The sequence below is a fragment of the Corylus avellana genome, chromosome ca1 (assembly GCF_901000735.1).
Source record: "Corylus avellana chromosome ca1, CavTom2PMs-1.0".
Classification (NCBI taxonomy): domain Eukaryota; kingdom Viridiplantae; phylum Streptophyta; class Magnoliopsida; order Fagales; family Betulaceae; genus Corylus; species Corylus avellana.
In genome coordinates, this window is record NC_081541.1 from 15,308,770 (window position 1) to 15,320,093 (window position 11,324).

Sequence of the window (11,324 nt, forward strand, 5' to 3'; positions counted from 1 at the left end):
ACGGGTTGTAGTTGAATGGTGCAGCGCATTGAATACCCAATCTCCTAAATCTAACAACTGCGCTATGTTTTTCCCCATACTGAAGCCTTATGAGGATAGGGATATATTTTTTCCTCTGAGGTACTTTGTGGAGTAATCTTTACATGAGATTGTGTTCCTCAATGGCTTAACAAGGTGTGAAATATACATCTTAAGTGATTTAGGAGAAACGGTCAACTGTTTTGTTTGATCTTTCTAGTGGTTGCCCATGGTTAAATAAATATTCTCATTTCATAGTTTTGTTTTGTTTTTTTTTTGTTTTTTAAGTGAGAATGTAGGCGGAGGAGACCAACTGTAGCTATTTTAGCTAGGCATGACCACATTAGTATCTGTTCGTGGACAGTAGAATTACAGGCTCTCCTTCAAGTTCAACTGAGTCATAGCCTGATCAAATCTCATCACGATATCAATAGGACCCAAAACGGCTAATACTAATAGAATTGAATACTCTTATTTTTTGAGTTGAATTCGGACACCGGTGGATGGGCATAGTACTTTTATTTAAATGGTTAATATTGTTGACCTTTTTATTCTTTTAGCCAAATTCATTGAAAGGCCCACTTCTATAGATGTCCTTTTCCTTCTCGATTGAATGACCCACTCGGCTTTAACTGAGTGTTCTCAATCATTAAATTCTTCAAAAGCTTCTCTTGCCTCTTATAAGTTAGTGAAGTTATAGGTTAAAGCAAGTACAGCTTAACAAGTTTACAACTGAAAGAGCAAAATATTGATTTATATTGTTGATCGTACTGCCTGTAATGGGTTTCTTCTTGGATAGACAAATGACTGCTGAGATTGTGCCTGGAATATTGACTGTCTCAATCCTTGTGGGGATCTGCTTTGCAAAGAATATTCCTGCTAGTTTTGTTTTTGGAGATTCCTTGGTTGATGTAGGAAACAATAACTACATTGTTTCACTCTCCAAGGCTAATTTTCTTCCCAATGGGATCGATTTTGGAATGCCTACAGGACGATACACAAATGGAAGAACAATTGTCGACATCATAGGCAAGTTTATTATATAGCAGTAGCACCATATATATATATATTCGAATGCTCAAAGCATATTTTCTTAGCAGGTCAGGAATTGGGTCTCAAAGACTTCACTCCTCCCTACTTGGCTCCATCTACAGCAGGGCTTGTACTTCTGCAGGGTGTCAATTACGCCTCTGGTGGAAGTGGAATTCTTAATGCCACTGGAAAGTTCTTTGTAAGGTTTCTCCATGCTTGCTCAAGTTATAAAGCTTTTTCTTCTCTTTGTCTGTGAATCACATCAAATCTAGATGGCGTTTATCTTGCTATTCTCACAAGCAGCTCAATGGAGTGTGTGGATCAATGTTATCCTATCTTCCTTCAATACAGAATTCAAAAGCATGACTTTGAACTCATGCGTTGCAGTACAACTATCACTACAAAAATTTTGACTTTCGTGGCCGTCGTTAAAAGTTTAAAATTTGTCGCTAATAACGTTTACCGATGACTAGTTGTGGCAGTTGTTCCGTCGAGAAATGTTCTCAGCGACAACTTTTCAATCATTGTTAATAATGACATATTAGCAAGTACGACTTTTGTTGTTGCTGATAATGTTAGAGATCGTCGCAAATAGCGAAAGAACTTAAACCAGAGTGTCGCCGCTTACTATATTTGTACATGATGCATAGGGAGGCCCAATCAACCTGGGCGCACAGATGGATAATTTTGCAAACACAAGACAAGACATAATCTCGAACATTGGTGCTCCTGCGGCTCTAAAATTGTCTGGAACATCCTTGTTCTCAGTTACAATCGGCTCAAATGACTTCATCAATAACTACCTGATTCCTGTCCTCTCAGTTCCTGAACAGAAGTTAATTTCACCGGAAATGTTTGTTGACACCATGATTTCCAGATACAGACTACAACTAACGGTAAACTTTTCATGTTCATGTCATGTTTCTACTATAATAGTTCAATTGAAATGCACTCTATAACATATTTTTCTTCTGTTAGCAGGGACTCTACAACTTGGGTGCTAGAAAGATTGTGGTGGTAAATGTAGGACCCATTGGGTGTATACCATATGAGAGGGATTCAAATCCATCTGCAGGAGACAATTGTGTTAATTTGCCGAATCAATTAGCTCAACAATTCAACACCCAGTTGAAAAGCCTTGTCACAGAGCTCAGCACTGATCTGCAGGGATCACAATTTGCCTATGCAGATGTTTATCACATTGTACAAGATATCCTCCAAAACTTCATATCATATGGTATGATGCTGCTGTAGACTTTTACTGCTAGTTTACAGGTTTTGTTGATTAGATTTTGATGATCTTGATCCTTGCTTTTCGTTTTAACAGGTTTTGAGAATGCAAATTCTGCTTGCTGCTATGTTTCTGGGCGGCATGGGGGATTGATCCCCTGTGTTCCTCAATCAAAAGTTTGTGGGGACAGATCAAAGTATGTGTTCTGGGATCCATACCATCCGTCTGATGCTTCAAATGTCATCATTGCCAGGCGTCTCTTGGATGGTGACTCCAATGACATCACACCAATCAACATCAGGCAACTTGCTGGATTGTGATCTTAAAGATTGCAAAGAGCTTTCAAAGGATGAGTTGATAAAAAGTTGGTGCATAGGATGGGAGATTTCGTACTCTTTCTGGGACATTAAGAGACGTAGTTTATAGAAAGTTTATTAATCATTTGTAAAATAAAGCCATAGAAAAAGGATTTGATGTACCCCCAAGAATTTTGATTACTAGCTATAGTAAATTCCTATCTTCAATAGGAAGTGATGCCGGACAAGACAGAGTTCATTGGGTTCTATAGTTTTATTTAAATTGTATTACTTAATTGAGTTGGAATTTTGTTTTATTTAAAGGAATTTAAGTTTTTTTGTTTTTTTTTTTTCTTCTTAATTCAATATTAGGTTTGGCTAAAAGTCGGTCAAATTAGGATTATTGTTGAGTCTATTTAAGTGAACTATTATACTCCAATGGAGACAGATTTGATGAATAAGTAAGTAAACATATTTGGTTTGAGTCATCTTCCTCTTCTTCTTGGTGGCGAGACTCCACCAGATTCCCCTCTTCTTCCTCTTCTTGACGGTGTAACTTCACCAAACTTCTATTTTCTTTCTCGATTTAGTTTTCTTCCAAACTGGGTTGGAGGAAATTCCTTCATCATATTCTATAAAAATGACATGTGTCCTCTACATGTGAAAAGCATATGCTTCTTGAATAAAATTTCTCCAACTTTGTTTGGAGGCAAAGGCTGTTCTTTCATAAATCCTTTTGTCCTACATCATGATTCAAACATGTTGTATTAGGTTGGAGAAAATTCCTCTAACTCAGTTTGGAGGAAAATTTTGTACATATTTGTTGATGCACAGTTTTCCGAGGAGGAACGTGGCACACTCTTCGAGTGGTATCGCAATGTCCGAGGATGCGTCGGGTCTTCACACAAGAGCAAACAATAGGGTTAGAGTCCCCGGTAGTCTCCCTGCGGGGATACTCCGATGCCTAAGTCAGTGAATTGAGAGAGAGAAAATGTAAGCAACAATAAAGCTGGATAGCAAGAGTTGCGATTACCTTAGCACTGATAGGTGACTTGTATTTTATAGGCATGAAAGGAATTTGATTTCCTGCACGTCTCGGATCCCTATCCCTTAATATTTGTTGTGCAGGTATTTGAGAGAGAGATGGGGTTTTAGCTGCTCCGTGATCTTAGTAACCTGAGATCACGGGATAAGTGATATAGCTTCCACGTGACGTTAGGTCAGGACGTCCGAGTAGTACTCGGTCACATATGCACAGCTCAGGCTCTGACAGCTGTTATGCATCCTGATCGATATAGATGATCTTTTCTAATTTGAATGATGGCCTATCCCATTTATATAGGGATAGTTGATATATTGATAGCGAGTCTATGATCTTACCAAACGTAGGATAAGATCATCTGATTTAATATAATATAAATATATCTCCACGGTAGAATGACCGACCTGCCCTTCAGCTATTGACTATTTTGGCCCATGAGTTGAGTCTCGGACTAGGCGTCCAAGACCTCATCGGGCTAAGCCATCCAAGGCCTTGGCAGGTCTGCATACTCGTTTAAAATCTTGGGTTCAGGGCTCGTTGGGCCTTATGAAGCTGATCCATGACCCAACAATATTGTACGGTGGATTCATTTTCAATTCTATGACAAGTTGTCGGTTGAATTATCAATTAAAATCTTGCTTACGATGGAATCTCACGTCAAATAATAACAACAAAAGTGAATGAGAAATGTTATTTATCTATTTTCCATCTATCTCTTATTCAATCCACCGCTGCCAATAATTTTTTTTTAAAATCCACTATTAAATTTATAGGATCCAATAACAATTTTCTTTTTTTTTTTTTTTGTTAAAAAGCTAAATAGAAAAAGGAGGAATAACGGGTTTCAAAGTCAAAGTTTAATATCAAGGACAGAACCACATATAACATATAGTCCTAGGGTGTCCCTTAATTTAAAATTTTTCTCTTTAAAAAAAAGTTAGGGGAAACTTCACTTACCCCCAAAAAACATTCGCGCTTTTTACAAACACCCCCCATTGTTCAAAAACTCTTACTTTTATATATCAAATTTTTAGTTTCGTTCACTTTGCCCCTTCCGTTAGGATTTTCTATAAAATCCTAACGGAAGGGGTCGCACGTGCCGCGCATATGGGGAAAACTTATTGAAAGCCCTGTTTTACCCCCGAAAGCACCACATGTACAAACACCCTTAGGGTTTATTTCTCAAAATCACTAAAACCAAAAGTGAGTTCGAGAGCCGTCTTCGTGAAGAACCCTAACACTGTGGGCCGATGACCATTGAAATCCTCAATCCACCTAGTGACTCTAAATCACGATTCCACCCAACTAAGCCAATTCCAACCCTAAATCACATACGAGAAAGTCATTTCAAGACCCAATTGAAGTCTCGTGTAGTTGCGTTTGAAGCTTCGTCCGTGAGCTATCTTCTTCGTCACTGCCGTCTTTTCCAAGTATAGTCCTTTTTGTCAAATGAAGTTGATTGTTTTATTTATAGGTATGCCGAGTTTACCATTGTGGCCATTGTTGTCTATTTGTGGGTCATATGCTTTTATTGTCAAAATTTTGTCAAAAAAAAAAACGATTTGTGCGTCATATGCTGCTGGTGGGTTGAACAAAGAAAGTTTCAACTTTTGTTGGTTGAATTGATTCTAGCAAAAGGTTTGAGCTTTTTGCATTTTTTTAATTGGCTACTGTCGGTTGAAGAAAGTTGACTGTCTGTTAGGGTTTGTTTGTTTAATGCTTTTTGGAATATTCTGGATGGTTTAGCAAAAAGTCACTCATACTTAGGGTGTAGCAAAAAGTCAATGCATACTTAAGGTTTAGCAATAATTCACTGCATACTTAGGGTTTATTTGTCATTGTTTTTGGCATGTTGTGGGTTTAGGGTTTAGGGTCACTAGTTGGAAAATGTCACTGGTTGTTGCATATTGTTTAGGGTTTAGGGTTTAATATAGTATAGTATATTAATTATATCAATCGGCCCAACTGTCGTATAATATTTGCACAATTGTTAGATCCCACACACCCCCATAGTGCTCGTATTAATTAACTATGTTACCATCTTTTTGAATTTATAAAGTTGCTATGTATTCACTATTCTTAGTGCTCTTCATTTTCTATCTTTTCCCTAGATATTTTTTTTTCATATATATATAGAAAATCATATGAAGCTCACCCATAATAACATTAGGGTTTGTCATCCTTAAAAGCATGCATAGTTTTCATAAGGTTCTTGCATATTGTTGTTTTGTGTTAATGGTTTAGGGAAGATTCTATTGTATATATGCAGTCCCCTATGTTGTCTAAGTGGTTGTTGCTGCTGTCGTTGTATAAGTGGTTTGGCATGTCCACCCAACTAAAAAAGCTACTACATGTTCCCACATCCCAACGACGTGCCCTAACTAAACTTCGTAATAGCCAATCCAATGTAAGGCCTTATTATTTATTGTATGTGCTGCTTTTAAATTGATCTAAGGCCTTGTTATTTATTGTATATTCTGATTTTGAATCCAATGTAAGGCCTTGTTATTTATTGTATGTGCTAATTTTGAATTGATCTAAGGCCTTGTTATTTATTATATGTGCTGATTTTGAATCCAATGTGAGGCCTTGTTATTTATTGTATGTGTTGATTTTGAATTGATTATCTGATATATGATTTTATCTAAAATCTGCAAGCAGGTCCTGCAGTTAGAACCAAGAAGAAATTGTTGGGGTTAGCCACAAGATCAAGAGCTACTGGTGGTTTAAGGGTAGATGCTGCTAGTGTTAGGAAGCCTAACTGCAAGGGCACGCTAGTGATCGATATCACGGGTGAGCCTACTGGACCACCAAAAATTCCAAGAGGTGAACCACTATGTGCTTGGGGACTTCCATAGGTAGGTGGTTTGACCTTTAGGTTTGCCCCCCTCTAATTTTGACATACCCAAATCCCAAGTGGCAGCAAGTGACACAATTCCACCTGGAGGTAAACAAAATGCAAAAAGGGACAAGGGGAAGCGGAAAGGGAAGCAGAAAATATGGCAACCATGGATGTTTGTGAGTTGGTGTGTTTTGTGAGTTAATGAATGTCATGTAATTATTTTGTGACATGAAGATAGGCCCATGTATGTGCTGTTATTATTTTGTGACACGAAGACATGCATATGTAATTCTAATATTTTGTATTCACCATATTAGCCAATGTGGTGGCTTTTTGAATTGTAATTGTGGATGATGGTAAATGTCAATGATAATGTTTTTGAATGTTTGTGAGTTGGAGTGTTTTGTGAGTTAATGAATGTAATGTAATTATTTTGTGATAAGAAGACATGACCATGTTTTGTAATTGTAATATTTTGTGCTCAAGGTGTTTGCCAATGTGGTGGCTTTTTGGATGGTAATTGTAGCACCCCAAATTTTTAAAGTCTATTTTAGAGATATTTATTTGATGATGATTATTTTAATATTCATAGTAGCCAATGATTTTAATTCTTGAGGAATCTATGGTGTTATATGAATTTACGGAAAGTGGTAATTAGAAAATGGTAATTTGTGGAATAATACAATAGTAATTGGTAGAAAGAGTATCATATGGTAGATAGAATAGTGATGGAAGATAAAATAGTAAATGGTAGATAGAAGAGTAATGGAAGGTAGAATAGTTAATGGTAGATAGTATTTGGTAGGTGGAATAGTAAAGGGAGGGTAGAATTGTAAATGAAAGGTAGAATAGTATTTGGTTTTTCTTATAAATATAGTTTCTCCCTTCACAATTTCACCACTCCTCTCTCTTCTTTTCCATATATTCTTCCTTCTTTCACTTTCTACTCGGTCCTCTTTCTGAGAGTGCTTACACAGAGCATAGAGAGAAAGGGCGAGATAAGCGCTACAAAACAGAAAGAACACGAGAGAGAACGGACTTGAGAAATTAGTTTCAGAAAATATACTAGTGGTGTTAGTCGGATTGGAGCAACTAGATTCTTCAGACCACTTTTAGCTTCAATCTAGAAGTAAGATAATTCACTACCCCTTCTAAAATTACTTCATATCATGCTATTTAAATATTCTTGTATTAAACTATAAATAATTACTTTATTTACCATCATGGAGATATATTACATGCATGAAAGATTTCTAAATGAATTATTTAAAAAGCATTTATTTCTTTTAAATGCTTTCTAAATACAGTAAGTTTATATTTGGAAAGGTTTTCATTTTGAGAAAATAAATTTGAAAAATGATGATGATTATAAGAAATAAGAATGATGATAAACCCTCCTATATGTTGCCCAAAGATACATCAAGAGAAGTACAAAGAGAAGTACAAGAGATGAGATAAATGTTTATAACATGATGGCACATGTATGGAGGAGAGTATTTTTGGGCCCTAGAGATAAAGAAAGAAATGAGTTTGGTACCGATGCTTAAGATGGAGGCGCAACCGCTGAAAGAGGCTTTGCCCGAAAGTGGTTCCATCATTTTTGCCATACTGAGTGCACCTTTAGTTAATCGGCTGGCCGAGGAGAAGGGGCTGTGGCCACAGTATCTCATCCCAGGTCACAAGGGCCGTGAAACCCTAGTACACGAGGGTAACAGTGTACATGGGCTCTATTATGAGATAATAACTAAAAATAATTGCATTGATGATTTATGATGATGTTTTATTGCTACTGGGTATGTATATAATTTATGTGACTTTCGATTTCAAAACTAGGAACATATATTTTATGATGTTCCAAGTTTTAAAACTAGGAACAAGGAGTAAAACAATTCATGGTTGTGGATTTTTCTTACTGGACTCCTTTGGGCTTATTCAGTTTTACTTCTTGTTTACAGGTAAAGACCACACTAGAATAGGAGGCCAGAATGGAGGCGGGAACAAATATTAATTTTATAATATTTCTGTATCAACTATTTGTAATAGGTGTAATAAGAAATGTGGTCATAATTTGACATTATGCAACTAAGAATTATCATTTTTCGAATTTCACTATTTATCATATTTCGTGATAAAAATTTTATATGTTTATCATATCTTTTAAAATTAAGTACTCTGATAGGCCTTATAAATCTTTGCACCATTTTAGAGAAAAAGTGACAAACCTAGCCCTAATTGAGTTGGGGTGTTACAGTAATTGTGGATGATGTAAATGTCAATGGTAATTTTTTGTTCACCACAATATAATAGGTAAATTACTATAAAGTATGCCACGGTAATTGCGCATTATGACTATTTCGATTTATGTTAATGTATGTAAGTTACAAGTCTTACACAATATAATAAGTCAATTACTTTTCTTACACAAAAACAGTAAGTAAATTACTTGTCTTTAAAAAAAATAAAAAATAAATAAATAAATAAAAACTAGGTAAATTACTTGTCTTAAACAAAAGTAGTGGGCAACACCACATCACAAAATACATTGCACCATAAGGTTTTCATTACACATTTTACTCAAGATGCATTGCAACAGTTTCCATTACGTATTTCATTACATGCTCAGGGTAACATCAACCTTGAGGAATATCTATCAGACACGGGATAAAACATCAATACAGCAAGGAGAATAAATGAACATGCTAAGGTAAACCGGTACATCATCTCTTTTGCATGAAATTTGTTCTTATGCATTTGTAAATACATTTCAAAATTAATAGATGCAACCTCCATTTTGGCCTTATATTCAACAACTTCAATCATGCATTTCAAAATTTCATTCGAGATTTTTGTTCCAATTTGCGCACATTCGGTCTTCAAATTCTCGTGCCACTCAAACAGTTTTGAAACCACTCACTTACCATGTTGACAAATACCTAGATTTACCCATTCGAAAAAGCCACATCCACGGTTGTCTGAATTCTACACAATTAGATCAATATAAATAAAATCTCACACAACTATTATGATACCATAAGCCACCAACTCTATTTCTGGACAAAATAGTGTATCTGGCTTCAACCAAAAATGCTTCATTCAAAATCCTTCCTAGAGTTTCAAAATCAATTAAAATATATCACAACCAATTTCATGAATAAACTAAACCCTAAACCATACTCAGCTATCATGATCATTTAACCAAAAACATTGAACCAAACCACCATACTCAACTATCATGACTATTACCTATATCGAACCAAAGTACTCAGCTAAAATACCCAGTTAAGCAAAACAATTTCAGAAAATACCTAGCTAAGAAAACAAATTTCAGCAAATACGCAGCTCAAATACCCAACTAAGCAAACAAATTTCAACAAACACCCAGCCACGCAAACAAATTTCAGCAAATACCCAGCTAAAAATTGTACCATCCCCAACCGAATGAAAATACCCAAAGCATATAAAATAGTCCATAGTTGCGAGAAAAAATAAGATCAAGAGCTGGGTTGCGAGAAAAAATGCCAAAAAAATCTTACCACATAATTTCCACATGTAAAAAACCTTTTACTGAAATTCGGTAGCGTGAATGTTGTTAAGATGTGTGATCTCCTCCCACATTTACACATTGGATTGTTGGTTCTTCTTCCTGCGTCGATGACTTCACTGACTTCACTGTCGACTTGATCCATAGTGGGTATCAAATGGGTATAACGAAGCAGAATGATGAAATCGTTAGCCCGAAGAAGACAAACAAGAAAAGAGGGGCTGCCCGAAGAAGAAGAAAAAGAAAAGTGAGGCTTTCGGTATGTGGGTATGAACGAAAGAAAGAATAAGCAAATAATTAAATGGTGAAGAGGCAGGGAAAGATAGAAGAGGCTTCAATAAAGTTTCAGGGGTAAAACGGGGCTCTTAATAAGTTTTCCCCACATGCGCGGCACGTGCGACCCCTTATGTTAGAATTTCACATAAAATCCTAACAGAAGGGGCAAAGTAAACGAAACTAAAAATTTGATATATGAAAAAGAGAGTTTTTTAATAATGGGGGTGTCTGCAAAAAGCACGAAAGTTTGGGGAGTAAGCAAAGTTTCCCAAAAAAGTTATTATGTATTTTAAAACTTAAAAATTAGGGTCGGTCCTATTAAAATTAAGCTTGACCTTCATTTATATTTTAGCCCTTCCATAAGAGAAATATTGGTTCCCTCCTTGACCAATATGATATTAATGGATTTAAATTCGTTATTTTAAACTTTTGATTTAGCATGTCCTAACAACGAGACTGCCTAGTTCCTTATCTCAAGAACAAGGCCATTAACTAAAAAGAAATTTAAAAAAAAAAAAAAAAAAATTGTAATTACGACCGACCTAGGGGGGAAATTAAAGGGTTTTTAATTTTTTTTACTTATGGTCCCTAAAAAAAAATAATTGGTAAATTAAATTTGGAGTTCCCTCTAAAAAGCATTCTCTAAAAGTATTTTTAAAAGAATAGTTAAATCTATAATAATAGTCAAATTCATTATAGGTACTTTTTCATCTCTAGTAGAATAGACAATTTAATTTTTTTTTTTTTTCATCTAATATGAATAGTAAATAGGCTGATTATTTTGTCGGGAATTTAGATATAAACTTCTTAGGTCAACGCGCCTTCATTAAAAACTCCCTAGGTATTTTTTTCGAAAATTTAGTCACTAGGTCAATCAAAACTACAAGAAACTCCCTACCGTTAAAAATTTTTAACACCCGTTGGGGTGGTCGTAAGCCACCCTAGGGGTGGCAACCACCCCCAAGTGGTTTGGGGTGGCTCGCGGCAACCCCTAACCACCCATGGGGTGGCTCACGGCCACCCCATGGGTGGAAAGGGTGGCCCGC

General features: G+C 36.0%; 1 protein-coding gene across 1 annotated transcript; it reads left to right on the plus strand.

Moving 5' to 3' along the window:
- Nucleotides 1-803: 803 nt before the first annotated feature.
- Nucleotides 804-2,640, plus strand: LOC132168088 (GDSL esterase/lipase At4g16230-like). The gene is made up of 5 exons (XM_059579159.1): nt 804-1,047; nt 1,119-1,249; nt 1,701-1,946; nt 2,032-2,287; nt 2,378-2,640. Exons 1-5 carry the CDS (start codon nt 822-824, stop codon nt 2,599-2,601), a joined length of 1,083 nt encoding a protein of 360 aa, XP_059435142.1. The 5' UTR covers nt 804-821; the 3' UTR covers nt 2,602-2,640.
- The last annotated feature ends 8,684 nt before the right edge of the window (nt 2,641-11,324 follow it).

Bases quoted from the DNA above. Each gene is read 5' to 3' on its own strand.
- LOC132168088 (XM_059579159.1), top strand. From the start codon at position 822: ATGACTGCTGAGATTGTGCCTGGAATATTGACTGTCTCAATCCTTGTG. The intron at 1,048-1,118 runs GCAAGTTTATTA...TTTTCTTAGCAG, and splicing joins AACAATTGTCGACATCATAG to GTCAGGAATTGGGTCTCAAA. The intron at 2,288-2,377 runs GTATGATGCTGC...TCGTTTTAACAG, and splicing joins CCAAAACTTCATATCATATG to GTTTTGAGAATGCAAATTCT.